Source organism: Podarcis bocagei, assembly GCF_964188305.1.
Source record: "Podarcis bocagei genome assembly, chromosome: 12".
Taxonomy (NCBI): domain Eukaryota; kingdom Metazoa; phylum Chordata; class Lepidosauria; order Squamata; family Lacertidae; genus Podarcis; species Podarcis bocagei.
Window position 1 is genome coordinate 1,300,808 of NC_138137.1, and position 15,856 is coordinate 1,316,663.

The 15,856-nt window shown below is 42.1% G+C and overlaps 1 protein-coding gene across 2 annotated transcripts in view; it reads right to left on the reverse strand.

The window, feature by feature from the left end:
- The window catches only part of CUL1 (cullin 1), a 46,740-nt gene that overhangs the window by 1,648 nt on the left and 29,236 nt on the right, over nucleotides 1–15,856 (reverse strand). For both annotated transcript variants that reach the window (XM_081165115.1, XM_081165116.1), the window contains 14 exons: nucleotides 15,132–15,294; nucleotides 12,597–12,727; nucleotides 11,582–11,689; nucleotides 11,388–11,494; nucleotides 10,050–10,098; nucleotides 9,589–9,720; nucleotides 8,437–8,554; nucleotides 7,921–7,997; nucleotides 6,181–6,312; nucleotides 4,989–5,081; nucleotides 4,328–4,375; nucleotides 4,160–4,242; nucleotides 2,357–2,462; nucleotides 674–787 (listed from right to left, as the gene is read on the reverse strand). In XM_081165115.1, the coding sequence (XP_081021241.1) occupies nucleotides 674–787; nucleotides 2,357–2,462; nucleotides 4,160–4,242; nucleotides 4,328–4,375; nucleotides 4,989–5,081; nucleotides 6,181–6,312; nucleotides 7,921–7,997; nucleotides 8,437–8,554; nucleotides 9,589–9,720; nucleotides 10,050–10,098; nucleotides 11,388–11,494; nucleotides 11,582–11,689; nucleotides 12,597–12,727; nucleotides 15,132–15,294 (1,461 nt within the window). The remainder of the gene's footprint in view (nucleotides 1–673; nucleotides 788–2,356; nucleotides 2,463–4,159; nucleotides 4,243–4,327; nucleotides 4,376–4,988; nucleotides 5,082–6,180; nucleotides 6,313–7,920; nucleotides 7,998–8,436; nucleotides 8,555–9,588; nucleotides 9,721–10,049; nucleotides 10,099–11,387; nucleotides 11,495–11,581; nucleotides 11,690–12,596; nucleotides 12,728–15,131; nucleotides 15,295–15,856) is intronic.

Here is a 15,856-nt window from a genome sequence, read left to right on the forward strand (position 1 = left end):
AGCTGGTGCTGTTGTAATAAAAAATAGTCAAAGACAATACATTGGGAGGTAAGGAACGGTAGAGAGATCTCTAGGTGGGGCTCTTGCACAAGAGCCAGGGCTGCATGTCCAGGAGTCACCTGATCCTAGGTCAGTTTGCCAAAATTGCAGGACCCTGAGCACTGAAATGCAAGACGAAGATGCCTTCTAGCAATCGTGGATCTACCTCCGTATTGTCTACACTGACTGGGCAGCTTGTGTCCAGAGAAGGAGCAAACTGGTAGTGTGGAGAGAGAGAGAGAGGTCACCCAGAACTTGTAGCCACACGTGACCAACCCACCAAAAATGCACTAACCAGCTTCTAGACAAGCACAGACTACAGATGCTGATTTTATTTCTTGGATTTGCTGCAGAAAATCCATATTTAAATGGCATAGTATGAGCCGTGATTTGGATGAAGGTGATGTGAGATTAGACACTATGCTAACCTGTTGTGTGGAAGCACCCTTTAAAGTGTTGCTGAAAGTTTTATATTGAAATATAATGAAACAGGATCAGACAGTGTCATAATTCTACTTGAAGCTTGGTATATTTTATGCTAATCCCTATTTTTCCGTATGTGGAAAGGGCTGCAGATGCATACTTCAGGAGAAAGATTTGTTTTTCCAACTACAAGATGGCTCTTTAGACAAACCTTTATTACTGGAACTCGTGGCTTGAACCTTGATGACAGTTGTGTGAGAACTTCTCCCAGCAACTGCTGGTGCTTCAGGACTTTTCTCATCTTCATAATCCTTACAATGGCAGCCTAGCATGCAAGGGGGGGAGGAGAGAGAGAATCGTTTTAGTCATCCAAGATCAGCCACTGGTTACCAAAGACTTTTGACCAATCACAACTGTTATTATGGAGACCGTGTTTTATAGAAAAACAAATCAATTTGGCTGTAGGAACATTTCAGCAGAAATAGCCAATTTTACAGATTCCCCCCCCCCTTCTTACTTTATTTCATAAAATTTATATACTGCAGTTTAAATGTTGCTCACTTATGTGTTTGGAACACACAATTTAAAATTCCTAGATGGCAGAATATTTCCTTTATAATATCACCTGAATTAAGTACCATATATACTCGAGTATAAGCCAACCCGAATATAAGGCCGAGGCACCTAATTTTAGCACAAAAAACTGGGAAAACTTATTGACTCAAGTATAAGCCTGTTCACCACACCACAAACCTGGTGGTGGTGACAAAGGCAGAGGAGGAGGAGGAAGGAACAGCCCGAAAAGGCTCCTTTCAGGCCACTCGTCCCTCTGCCGCTCGCAAGAGCAGGCATAGGAGCCGCGGTTGGGAGAGGCGCAGTGCAGCGTAGTGCCTCTCCCAATCGTGGCTCCTGTGCCTGCCCTTGCAAGAGGCGGGCGACGGGTCCAGCGGTGAGAAAGGGCTCCTTTCACGTCCCTCCACCACCACCAGCCGCCTCACTCGAATGTAAGCCAAGGGGGGCTGTTTCAGCATAAAAAATGTGCTGAAAAAGTCGACTTATACTTGCGTATATATGGTAAATTTAAAAGCCAGCTCTGCATTAGATATCCCACAAGATCAATCTAGTCAAGAGACTGACCTCCCCCCTGGCTGTTGCATGGAGGAACCTGCCCTTTGGGACGGAGAGCTGGAAGTTAATGTGGGAGCCACTAAAATACCTGGGCAAGTGACGCCATTCTACTGCCTCAAAAAACCTTTTTGTTTGTTTGTTTAGATAAGCTGAAGCAGACATGTACTTTTATATGTACATTTGCTTTAAAAACTGTTGGTATTCATTTTATTATGTCTACTGTTTCTAAAATGTTTTCATTGCCATTTTAACGAGCATTGTATACCATTTTTTAAAAGGTATTTAAATCCTGCAGGACTGCATTCTGTCCCATGGACACCTGAACAGCAGCAGGCATGTTCTGTGTGCAAAAGGACCCTGCTCAACCCGGGGCCTCAGGCAGCTGGCCTGGGAAAGACTGGAGGTTTTCAAGAGCCTCTCTGAACAGACCAGGGCGAGATGGAGCAATGGGTCCAACTCTGGCATTTTCCTTTCTGCTTATAGCCATGAATCTGTACACTTCTGACACAAACCTCTGCCCAATATGTTACAATCCTGGGAATGAAGCCCCTTTAGCTCTTGTGGGGCTTCTCCAAAAAGAGTCTTCTGTAATTTCACTTTGCTAATCACCAATATTAACCACTGCAGAGGTAAGTTCTGTTAAAAGCAAAATTATTTCATAATTCTGCCAGCCATGAGAACAAAGAGAATCCCACTAGATAAAGATCAGCAATATTCAGAACTCCTGCACATGGTCCAAGTTCCTGAGCTACCTATTCCAAGTCACCTGGATTAGTAGTTTTCGGTCTTCCTCTATATTCTTATGTGTAGCTTCCTGTTCTTGTTTCTGCTCAGTCTTCATTGGCACATTAATGTTCACTCGCAATTTTTTGCTGCCAGGAGAAAGGCAGATAAATTACTTTACAACGCACAGATAAAGAAAAACAGCAACTATAGAACTACCTAGAAATTTTACTAGATAAAAAATGTATGAGCCCTATTCCACTTACTGGCTTTGCATTTTTACTTTTCACTTGGGTGCATTGAGGAATGTTCTCCTTTGGCCGAGGGCTGCAGGCATCCTGGGGGTGGCCACAGCCTCTCCTTTCCCCCCTCCCCAGCACACAGGCTCCCTCCCTCCCTCAGCCACTCATTCTCCCTCTCCAACTCCCAGGCCACTGCCTGCCTAGGTGCTCCTGGGCAAGAGAATGCCAGATGGTCTTCTCGCAGGTGCTAAGGCAGCCCCATGCCAAAGGAAGAAGGCAGACTCTCCCTCCAGCGTGTTCTGTGTCAGCCCTCTGCCCAGGGCAGCTGGAGCATCTTGTGGAAGGCACTCAAAGACATGGACTTTGGTAGACTGAGAAACTGGATGGATGGGCCCCTGGGACGGACACAGCAGGACTTCTCCTGCATTCTCATGACGTAGAAGGCTGCAATAAGACTTTAAATGGCAGGGGAAATGTGCTGGGAACTGGGGACAGGAAGGGGCTGCAGGGGAGACAATGCAATTGACACTGCTCTTTCCTGAGCATTTCCCTTCCCCCTTCTGAGTCCTCAAGATGGCTTGTTTATTTTGCCCCCATTTTCATTTTAAAAAACTGATATAAAGACATTTCCAAGGAGATGCAATGGTTCCAATTGTATTCTTTAAATATTCCTATATATGCACTTTCTTACGTTTATGCTTACTTGCAAGCGAACTTCTGTTGTTTAAACAACGCCAATTCAACTATTTAGAATCACGATATTAACATCCAAGTTATTTTCAAATATAACTAAACGAGGGCATTCCCAGTGAAGTTGTGGAACTCTCTCCCCAGGTGTGTCTAGCACCTTCGCTAAACAATTTCCTGCAACTATTCCTGAGGTGTATATTTTTAGGACCTCTTCTACTTTTGTCACTGAAATTTCTTTTAAACTGTTTTAAATGCTGTGCTTTGAATTGTTGTGGCCTGGCACATGTACCCAGGGCACCTTAGGGTGTAGGGCAGGTAACAAATCAAATTATTAATGTATAATAATAATAAGAAGAAGAAGAAGAAGAATAGCAGCAGCAGCAGCAGCAATCACTATTCTTCCAACAAGTAGCATTTGCCAGAAGCACTAATCCACCTTATGGCAGATTCAAAAGGCTTTTTACCCCAATCATTAATTTTATTATTATTATTTATTAAATTTGTAAAGGTAAAGGACCCCTGACAGTTAAGTCCAATCGTGGACTCTGGGGTTGCGGCGCTGATCTCGCTTTCCTGGCCAAGGGAGTAAACATTTGTCCGCAGACAGTTTTTCCGGGTCATGTGGCCAACATGACTAAGCTACTTCTGGCGAACCAGAGCAATGCACAGAAACGCCATTTACCTTCCCGCCGGAGTGGTACCTATTTATCTACTTGCACTTTGACGTGCTTTCAAACTGCTAGGTTGGCAGGAGCTGGGACAGAACAACAGGAGCTCACGAGGTCTTTCAAAATTCATTCATTGTGAAACAGCATTTCAAATTCTAAAAATATACTGCAACAAATTACACAGTTCTAAGAAAGAAATCTTCTATGGTTATGCATAAATGGTTTATATTAGTTGATCTTCCTTACTTTTTGTAACCAAGATAAAGTTTTATTAAGGTATCTGGCTTCAACTCCACCTCGTCAACATTTGCATTTTCATCTTCCAACACCTACAAACAAAAGAAACAATGCAGGAAAAAGTTGTCAACAAATCATTTCTCTCACATCCTACCCCAGCAAATCAAGAAGACTTACCAGCAACTTTGACTTTAGCAAAATCTGTAGAACCTGTCCCAAAATATCCTAAAAGACAAAGGGAAGGGGGAAATATTAGTCCTTCATTCCATTTATAGTTAGGAGCACACATACTTATTTTGCAGCCGATGGGGAAGAAAGCAGAGTGCTTCTCTGCAAGCGCATAGGTGCACCAGTGTGTTAGGTTTCCCCTCCCTCAAATATTATACCCTAAAGAAAGACAAAATTAAGAAAAGCAAAATGCCACCCTGGGCTCTGCACTGTGAAGAAGGGCCGGATATAAAATGAACAATATAAAATTCCACAAAAGTGGAATGGTGCAGCTTAAGTATTTTACTTCACTTCTACTAGATATGGGATAGGTCGAATAGTTTATTATCCAGGGCGCTCCAGCTCTACCTTCCTCAACCAAATCCAACAAGAACCCTTTTACAGCTTTGAAGGTTTCACCATATTAATGTCTTTCTAGCCTGCCATTAGTCATCAGAGCTAGGAAGCCGGCTTTCTTTTTAAAATGAAAGACGAAATTGTCAAGATCTAAATTTTGGAATAAAAAAAGCCTCCAAGAGTGCAATAAAAGCGAGGACATTGTTGGGTTTCCAGAGGCCTACAGCAAAAACAAATGCTTGGGAAACCTACTGCGAACGTAACAAACGCTTACCATTTTTATCTGAGTACTGTCTGTCAGTTGTTGAACAGTGTAAGCATCTTCTGTGTTATATTGCAGCAAGATTGCCATTTGGAATGTAGATGCCTTCGAGGAAAAAATGGGACAAATGTTCTTTTTGAAATAAAATCCAAATTTAAGCAACTCAGAAATGATTTTACTGCTTCATACAAAAAGCAAAGCAAACTCTAGAACAAACCTGGTCTCCTAGACTCAGCTGTTCTGCTTTTTGTACAAATTCTTATTTTTAAAAAACCCTTCCTCCTAGGTACTGATCATTTTTAAAAATCTGGATTATGAATAAAAGCCTATTCATGAAATGTTCCAAAAGACTTTCTCCCCACCAAGAGCCTCAGGACACAAAGCAGACAAATGAACAGAAGAGCTTGTCTGCGTTTCAGTCCCTTTCTAAGGGCATCCAATTTTTTTTCAAAGAGGGACAGATTTGATGAAGTGAACATGCCAAAGTTGTGGAGCTTTTTTTAGGGTTTTGCCACAGGAAATAAACTGCCACAGGGGCCAGATTAGGCCCCGAAACAGACTTTGGACATGTCTGCTTTTATCAAACAAATGGATTCAAATGAGCCAACTGGAAGCGTCAGCTATTTTGGCTTTACAAAGCACCCTTCGCCAAGGACTCCTCTAAAATCGGTGCACGGGTGCGTGTGTATGCTCAGGGCTTTGCTATGGAGAGCCGGCCAAGAGCCTTATAGGAGGGAGAACGATGCAGGGGAGAAGAAAGTAGAAAGTGGCTATTCAAACCATTAACGGGCAGCATAAAAATGAATCTGGGGAGAGCTGCAGCTCCTGTGTCTCACTCCTTTGCACCAAACCAAACCTCACTCCAGCCTGTATACTTCCTTATTCTGGGAGATATAGCAGCTTCCGCAAGCTGCTCTCCATATGCAAAATTAACTCTAAGAGCAGCAGTCAAGTACGGATTTCTAAATTTGTGGAATTGACTCTCACAAGAGCTAGTGGACTCTCCTCCCTTGGAGGTTTTTAAGCAGAGGTTGGGTGGCCATCTGTCCTGGATGCTTTGGCTGAGATTCCTGCATTGCTGGGGGTTGGACTAGATGACCCTGGGGTCCCTTCCAACTCTACAATCCTATGATCCTACGAACTCTATACTCAGTTACTGATACTTGTAGAACCTTTGTATCAACAGCACAAGGGTGCACCTTACCTGTAAAGTGTATCTGTTTTTGAAGCAATTGGTAACCAGTTCCCCTTTGGAGAGCTGATACAACCAGGTCAGTTTTCTTCCACTATGGCGACTAGCGTAAAAAGCAGTAAATCTCTGGTAACTGCGCTCCAGCTACATATTGCAAAGCAAAAACACAGCCATGTAAATGTCACATTTTCAGCCTTATTTTACCAACCTAGTTTTAAAACCAGATTAGACCTTTTATCAGCGTGTCTCCATAGAAAAACTAAAGGGCATTTGCAATATGCATGTAATAGAATTGAAACAATTTGCAGTAAGCTCCTGCACTATAACAGAAAAAGCCCTTATGATGTTCCCTGGGTTCCCAACAAGGGCTTATCGCCCGGAGGTCACTAAGGTCAGTACCTCAACTGCCCCGCTGAGTTCAGACTTCCCTCAAAATACCTGCTGCCATTAGCCCAGACTGACTTAAGAGAGCAAGAGAATTCTCCCTTTATATTTTTACTCCATTACAGATAACCCAGACAGTTGGAGAGAGAGAGTCCCCTTGGAATCCACCCAGACCAGAAGACAGACAGTTCCGAATAAATACAGTGGTGCCTCGCAAGACGAAATTAATTCATCTAGCGAATTTTTCATCTTGCGAAGCACGGTGTCGGAAAAGTTTTGGAAAAGCTTCAAAAATCACCAAAAACCTCAAAAAAAGGCTACCACACCGCGTTCTATGAGTTGCTCCTCGAAGTCAAGTCGCAACTGTATTAACGGTGTTAAGAAAAAGGAAACAAACTTGCAAGACGTTTCCGTCTTGCGAAGCAAGCCCATAGGGAAATTCGTCTTGCGAAGCAGCTCAAAAACCGCAAAACCCTTTCGTCTAGCGAGTTTTTCGTCTTGCGAGGCATTCGTCTTGCGGGGCACCACTGTACACTAGTTTAATTAAGGGACCTAATTACATTCAGAATATGCCTTCTTTACACAGGGTTACTATAGTTCCAGATTCCTGATCGAACATAACTGCCCAGCTTATGTCACTGACCGTAATAAAAAGGGTATCTTAGGTTACAGAATAGCATCCTATTTAAAATATAGTTTCATCCACCTCCCTTACAGCTACACTCTCCAGCCAGTTGCTCACTTTGACTCCTCCCGACATCCTCTTCCACTTCCCACTACTGTGAATACTGTGGTGGAATGAATATCCACCAGCAATTCTGCAAGAACTGCCTGGCTCTTATTGAGGAAGGCAGTCCAAAAGCAAGAACACAGACAGAAGGCAACAGTTCCCTAGTGCTGCCTAGTGCAGAAAGCATGCTGAAACTGGACTGTTCCCGAAATGAAGTGGAGTGGTTAGAACAGTAATTCATTGTAAAATCTGACCATACGCCATCACAGTTAAATGTGTTTCCCCGGACCTCTCTGGGGTGTTGTGACTCCTGCACTGCAGGGAGTTGGACTAGATGACTCTGGAAGTCCCTTCTGACTCTACCACTCTATGATTCTTGGTCTGCTTTACATCTGTGACAGCCACCCACTAATACCCCACCATTTCAAGTGTTTAAGGAGCAATTTACAGATGGCTCTCATCCAGACTGAACACATTATAGTAAGTGCTCACTGAACTGTACACCTCATAGATGTGGGAGGCGGGGAAGCCACCTTTATAAATGGCACAAAGCACCTTGGCTTCATTCATTCATTCGTCCCACAGATTACAACTCTCATGTAAATGGAAATGGAAGCTTAAAACACTAATGCACCCACCTCTGAGGGGAGAGCAAATGCACAAGACATTTGGAAGGGCCACGATCCGGAGCTCAGAACCTGTATGCTAAAGTCCACTGGAAGAGAAAAAAGGAAAACACATATACACTCTTTCTTTCAGTATTTATATACTGAATATATAAAAACAGAGCTTTCTGTTCTTTCAAATAAAATGTATTGGGGAAGATTAAATAGGCTTATATTTAAAACTTAGGGTCTAATAGATCACATTTTGAATTACAGTGGCTCTTGGCAAATTAGACCAAATATGAGCCAGTTGCACAAATAGTATGTCCAATGCACTTTTGAGTTAACCAAACCTACAAGACGACCGGCACCTCTGGCACGAGACACTTTGCTCGACTCAAACACATTTTACCAACACTTGCTTATTCTCGAGAGCAAGAACTGTCATTTCTTCAGCAATTGTTCACTTTCATCACATAAAAAGAAGAAGAAAAGAAATATGGCTACTCAACCATTCAGGTTTTAAAACAAATAGTTAGATTAACTTACAATCCAATGGCTCCGAATTGGACAGGTGCTTTTTAAACTGTTCATTCAAGTCTTTGCTTACACCAATATCTTGGAACATCCTCTGAAGCTTTGAGGTGTACTCAAAGCCACAAGCTTGCTGTAATTAACCACAGAACAGTTTATGAGAGAGGAGAAAAGACCCACACATCTTACAGCAGGACCCAGTTTCCAAAATTATCCAATAGTAGAAACTACCAACAACAAAGCACACCTATTTAAAAAGGCGGAAATTCCAGACATAAGGCAGCCCTAGCTGAGCAGAACTAGAACACAGCAAAGCCAACAGAAAGAGCAACCACACAGCAATAAATTTGTAACTTGTCATGGTTGAGGTCTACCTCAAGTTGCAGAAGACGGACACATAATTTGACCCTACCAGTCACTGGGCTAGAATGGGTTCCTCAAAGGCAAACCTAATGGGAAAGTTGGATTGTTGCTTCACCTCACTTGTCACAGGCATGTAGACAATTGAGAAAAGCCCAGACTGTCACTTTTGTGAGCTTACTTGGGATGTCGTAGCTCAGTGGCAGAGAACGGGCTTCACATGTAGAAGGTCTTTAAAAAAAAAACCCCAAATGGCAGGGCTGGAAAATATCTCTGACTTGAGACTGCAGACACCAGTCAGCACTGACATATTGAATTTGATACTATACCTAAGAGCTTCATGGTTCTTGTGCTGTTTAATTATCCTGAATAACCCCCAAACTAAGACCCAAGGCTGGCAGCCACTGAGCAGGCTCTTCCCAGACACAGTCACACAAACGAATCACCAGGAGTCGCTGTGTGACAGAATTTGTAGAGGCTCTTTTGGCCTATAGATGCTTCAGCAACATTCACTAAGAAAATTTGGTGAGCCGTTTGGAGGCTGATTGCTATTCTACAGCCATCTAACTCTAGTAAAGGAAGTATGTAAGAATCCCAGTACATAAAAAAGAGAAAATCCAGCCAGCATGCTTATGTATTTTTCTCGGGATTCTTTTACTGTGGGGGTGGGGAGCCTTATTTGTCTTCCACCAGCATAGCTGACGGTCAGGGTGATGGAAACTGTATTCTAGCACCTTCTGGAGGGGCTGCTTTGCAGTGTAATCCTGGAAAGGAAGGTGGTTAGGGAGAGGCCCAAACACAACTCACCTTCAATTTGGAGATCATGCTTGCCTCAGCATCATCACTAGCACTGTTCTGGTGCACAAGCCGTTTTGCCAACATTTTGGCATAGAATTTTTGAAATACGTCTTTGTCTTCAATATACTTAAAGACAACCATCTGGAAAAAGCATGTATTCTTAGTATTATTTTCTAAATGCAAACAATTCAAAAGTATTCAAAGGCAAAATCTCAACTTTGAGCTCACTTTTAACACTTTTAAAAACATTTAAGATTTCAAATCTTTCAGAACATGTAGCACAATATAAATTTACATAAATGTAAGCATACACAAACCAATGTTCACTTTAATTATTTTTAAGGGTTGTAACAAATGGTTTAAAACATATGCACAGATGTTGATAAGTTTTCTTCCACAATTCTCTCAATCTTCATTCAATTTTCATTCTAAAGCAGTCTGCAGAATACAGCTTAGAGTAAGAACCTTACCACTTGATTGAGTGTGTCTTCAAGCTCGGCTTCCTCTGGATTCTTTGAGCTGTGGTAAAAAGGGCATCATTTTTGTTACAGTTCAACATGCTTACCATTTGCAATTCATAAAATCTCCTTTACTTTCCAGTACAACAAGCTCAGGATACGCACAGCTTAGTTGCAGCAATAAAGCTCTCCAAAAGGCAGCAGTTTACAACAATTAAGCAGCATCTAACCCATGGGTAGGGACGCAAGTGGCACTGTGGGTTAAACCACAGAGCCTAGGACTTGCCGATAAGAAGGTCGGTGGTTCGAATCCCCACGACGGGTGAGCTCCTGTTGCTTGGTCCCTGCTCCTGCCAACCTAGCAGTTCGAAAGCACGTCAAAGTGCAAGTAGATAAATAGGTACCGCTCCGGCAGGAAGGTAAACGGTGTTTCTGTGTGCTGCTCTGGTTCGCCAGAAGCGGCTTAGTCATGCTGGCCACATGACCATGCTGAGCTGTACGCCGGCTCCCTCGGCCAATAAAGCGAGATGAGCGCTGCAACCCCAGAGTCGGCCACAACTGGACCTAATAGTCAGGGGTCTCTTTACCTTTACCTTAACCCATGGATAAACTAAGGCCCGGGGGCCGGATCTGGCCCAATCGCCTTCTAAATCTGGCCCACGGACGGGCTGGGTATCAGCGTGTTTTTACATGAGTAGAATGTGTGCTTTTATTTTAAATGTATCTCTGGGTTATTTGTGGGGCATAGGAATTCATTCATCCCCCCCCCCTAAATATAGTCTGCCCCCCCCAAGGTCTGAGGGAGAGTGGACTGGCCCCCTGCTGAAAAAGTTTGCTGACCCCTGATCTAACCGTTCCCAAGCATTGTACCAACAGGAATGTTAGTCTCCCCCAGACAAACTGGACACTGATCTCTCACTGAACTGCTGCTCCCTTACCTACCCTCTTTTACTGCTGTGAGTCATGAATGAATGAACCAGGAAATCCTGCAGATATTTTAGCGCAAGATTTTTCTTAATCCTGGAAGACTGCATCCTCATTAAAGAGTACACAGTTTCAGTCTCTCCCTGTGGTAAATCCTGAGTCAAAGAGGGGCCCCAGAAAGCTAATGTAGCTGAGCATTTCTGACAGAATTTTTCTGTGTGTAAGGGATCAAAGGAGGTTAAGATGTAGGAATAACCAGACTGAAACCTACAAACAAGTTTTCCCAGCTACAGGTAAAGATTAGAAGTGTGCACAAGACTCCTTGATCAACAGTTAGAATGGCATTTCATTTCATGAATGGTGTGTGAACAACTCTAGTCTACTACTAACTTGCAGAAGTCACAGAGTTCCCCATGGAACACATACCTTTTCTTTAGCAGAGAGTCACAATACCGTGCCAACAGCTCTGGGGATTTACTGGATGACTGGGCCATTTTTGTTACTGCGTTGTTATTTATAAATCGACCACAAGCCTGTGATACACACAAAGAAGTTAAATTTGCAGACATCCTCAAAATGAGTAATTATCAAGGACAACTACAAAGTTTAAGTCCATTTACCTTGTCTAGAGCAGCCACAAAGCCAGCATCATTGTTGAAAGCAGACATGACCAGTGCATTGTATTTCTTATGGACATCCAACACGGTCTGTACATACATTTTGGGATCCTAGAGATTAGAGAGGGCAATGACAAAATTGCCCTATTTCAGAATTCTCTCACAGCTACAGATTTTAGGGCAACATTTTCAGCACTTAAACAACCAACAAACAATAAAGACATTTCAAAAGCAGAACTTGACTGAGCGTTAAGTTTCAGAAAAACATACTACACTGAACTCCTCATCATTTCTTCCGACAGAAAATCCTTTAATTACTTCACCACAATGCAAGCTCACCTTGGAGAAAGCTTAACACCCCTGGACCCTATAATATCAAATATGATTGTAAAATGTGAATCAAATAATGAGTAGTCCTCCTGATTGACAAAAACTTCACAAGAGAGTTGAGGCAGAATTCAGGAAGCTCTACGTCCGCGACTAAAGCAGTAATTGAAAATAAGATGCTTATAGCCACGAGAGACCAGGATATCTTCAACAAGTCACTTGTCTACTTAGGGCAAGTTCACTGGCCAAGCGGCTCAGGATCTCACATACAATGACCCCCTTTCTTATCAAGAAAAAATACCCAAGGTTAGATGAAGTGAGAGCACCAGTCTATTATCCGGCAGAGATGCATTCAAGCTTTTTAAAGCCATATTTTGAAGCCATCATTTCTCTTTAGCTCAGTTTGTATCACAGCACGAGGCTACAGCTTGAGAGGTCACGGGGCACCCACCCACCCCCAGCCGTAACTCCCTGCTTGCATATACTGTCACCGCCTATTACAGACCCAGTCCTGAATCAGCAAAGTTTGAAGTCCCTGTAGATATTCCTGACCCTGCAGGAAAAGTCTAGTAATTCTTACACTGCAGTTGGTCCATCTCTTGCTCTTTCAACTCCTTATCAAACCTATGGCGAGTCTGGGGCAATGTGCCCAGATTCAAGATATCAAAGTTCCTTTGGAAGAAATACTTGCATTAAGAGCAGCTTCTCCACACTTTTCGATGGCAGAGAGACCCTGGCTGTGGATGTGTGTTTCCAAAAGTCTTTTGAGCTCCCCAAGGCCATCTTGGATTCGAGACACAAGGCTGTACATTCGCCCCAAGTCTGGAAAAGAGGAAACAGATCCTTTCAGTTGTATGAACGTCAGTTCTGCATCTGAGAACTGCTCAGGAAACGAGAAATACATTTGCAAACATATCAGAACCATCTAAACCAGAGCAGGACAACTTTAAAACCTTAACGCTTAAATTTAATATTGTCAATGTTATCCAAAATCATGAATAAGCAGGACAAAATATGACACTGAGTTTTAACTTGATGATGAATGACACGAGTGGTGCTCCACAGAACAGCTTCACTGAGGTTAAGGGTTCCCCTCTCAATAGCGGAATCCTGATAAATTTAAGGCACCTATAACTGGGCAGGTAAGTGAAAGAAATGTCTGCCAACCAAATCCTTCAGGAGATCTAGAGCTAGCAATCAAAAAACATTTTTAGGAAAAAGTTGATTTTGAGGTATATAAACTTTGTAGTTTTTAAAAATCAAACCACCACTGTTGCAAGGCAAATGACTAAATTCTATAAGCCCACATTAAATTTATTCATCCTTTTATGGGCAACTATTACATGTTTACACTTGCTTGATGTTCTACAAAAATAGGACAATACTTGGTTACTGAATAAGGCTCAGTACTGCTCCGCACACAGTGGACTCAGTTTTAAATTGCTCAAAACCAGTGAAGTTGTGTGGAAAGCTTTTAGAGGTAATACACATTGGTTTCATAAAATTTATTTGCAGTATAATGAATGGATATAACACAAGTCAAACTAGGCGACTACAAAATATACAATATCATTCAAATCTAAAATCAAACATAACAAACTTTTCAGGTGACTATCCCTCAGAAACAAACTTTATTGTGCGTTAGTTTTTAGTATGAAAAACATGTTAATGGTTTTGTTGTTGTTTAGTTGTTTAGTCGTGTCCAACTCTTCGTGACCCCATGGACCAGAGCACGCCAGGCACTCCTGTCTTCCACTGCCTCCCGCAGTTTGGTCAGGCTCATGTTTGTAGCTTCGAGAACACTGTCCAACCATCTCGTCCTCTGCTGTCCCCTTCTCCTTGTGCCCTCCATCTTTCCCAACATCAGGGTCTTTTCCAGGGAGTCTTCTCTTCTTATGAGATGGCCAAAGTATTGGAGCCTCAGCTTCAGGATCTGTCCTTCCAGTGAGCACTCAGGGCTGATTTCCTTAAGAATGGAGAGGTTTGATCTTCTTGCAGTCCATGGGACTCTCAAGAGTCTCCTCCAGCACCATAATTCAAAAGCATCAATTCTTCGGCGATCAGCCTTCTTGATGGTCCAGCTCTCACTTCCATACATCACTACTGGGAAAACTATGGCTTTAACTATACGGACCTTTGTTGGCAAGGTGATGTCTCTGCTTTTTAAGATGCTGTCTAGGTTTGCCATCGCCTTTCTCCCAAGGAGCAGGCGTCTTTTAATTTTGTGGCTGCTGCCACAGTGGTTTACAGTGGTTTACAGTGCCTTAATTTTCATCTTGAAAATTTAAATTATTCTGTCATGTCTAAAAATGTTCAGAAATAGTCAAATAAAAAGAAGTTTTTTTATTCTTTTGGCTATGGGAAAAACCTGAAATATAAATAAATTAATGTAAAACGAACATGGCATCTGTTTTAAATTTGTTACCCTAAACTATATCTACTCACTGATTAATTTTATGGAAAAAATGTGGTTTTGAACAACTGCAAAAAATTCTGCTGAAGAATTCTGCATCAGAAACTTTTCCACCCACCATCACTGACATCTGGTGACATAGCAGACCTAAAACCCATCCTATAGAAAGTGTCTTGACAATTATTTCAGGCCAAGCTATAAATAACACTTTTAGGTAAACATTTTTATTACAATGGCTTTTAAACAGCCTGGAAAGTCCATTATGTCTAACGAATACTGAAGTTTTCAATCAGACCCATGAAACTAATGTTCTATACCACACACACAAAAATTCCCCTATTTGCATATTTTTATATGCCTGTTGTCTTTGTCCATGGAGTTTTCTTGGCAGGGATACTAGAGTGGCTTGCCAGTTCCTGCTCCAGGAAGTCGTGTCACGAAGAGTCGGACACGACTAAATGACTAAACAACAACAACAACAACAAAATTTGCATATTTTAACCCATTTTCCTATGCTTAGCATCTGACAATTTGTCTACTAATGCAAGTGATGGTCACCTTAAAATCCTTGTCATTTAATTTTAAAAGCTATTAATCACAGAAATTGAAAGTAGATTTTTCATATGGCAAAATTACACTCCTATAAATTGTAATTCTTTGAAAAATTACAAATCAAGTGTTTTTAAATTTGTTCTTCTCCCCCACACCCAATTTTATGTACATTTTAAGTAGAGGAAGCCACCCTGGGCAAAGGTCTATCACATTCTTCACATTACTCATAAATGTCTAGAAGTCAAGCTTGAGAATGCTAACCTTCATTTTTGTCAGCATCCAACAGGTTCTGAAATTCTGTATGAAATATCTCCAAGTGTTTTTCAATCAGTACTTGTTCACATTTCCGAGCCAGCTCATCTTGCGTGCTCTCGTGGAGATAGACCTGAACCCTCCTCTGCTCCTCCAGGAGGCGAGCTTCAGCCTGCAAATAAGCAAAGTCTGAAAGGGTCCTAACGTCCAAGTCGCAAGTGGTTTTGCTGCTATTTCTATGATGAAATGTTATGAATTCATATTTGAAGAAGCATATTAAGAACAAGTTTTCAAACCCTTTCCCAGTGGCACGTATATGGACCTACCTTAGACTCAGGTCACTGATCTATCTAGCTCAATACTGTTGAAATGGAATCAGTTTTCAACAAATCTCAGGAATTATTATTGCTGTTATTGATTATATTTCTAAGCTGCCCTTCATCCCAAAAGAACCCCAAGGTGGCATATAAAAAGGAATAAACAGAAAACAGGTGGGTGTGGGTATGAAATAATGGCTGGGGAACCCGATAACCTAAGAATCCACAAAGCACAAACTGTGCCACTGAGTTATGTGTCACCTCCATCCACTTATTTGGATCATCAGGGGTTATGCAAGTACTGGCGTGGCTGACAGTCAGCCTCTACCACAAACCACTTTCCTTTTCCTGAAGCCCTCTGACATGTGCAAAATGGGCAGCGTGAAGAGGCAGAGATTTATTGCATTTGTAGTGGGA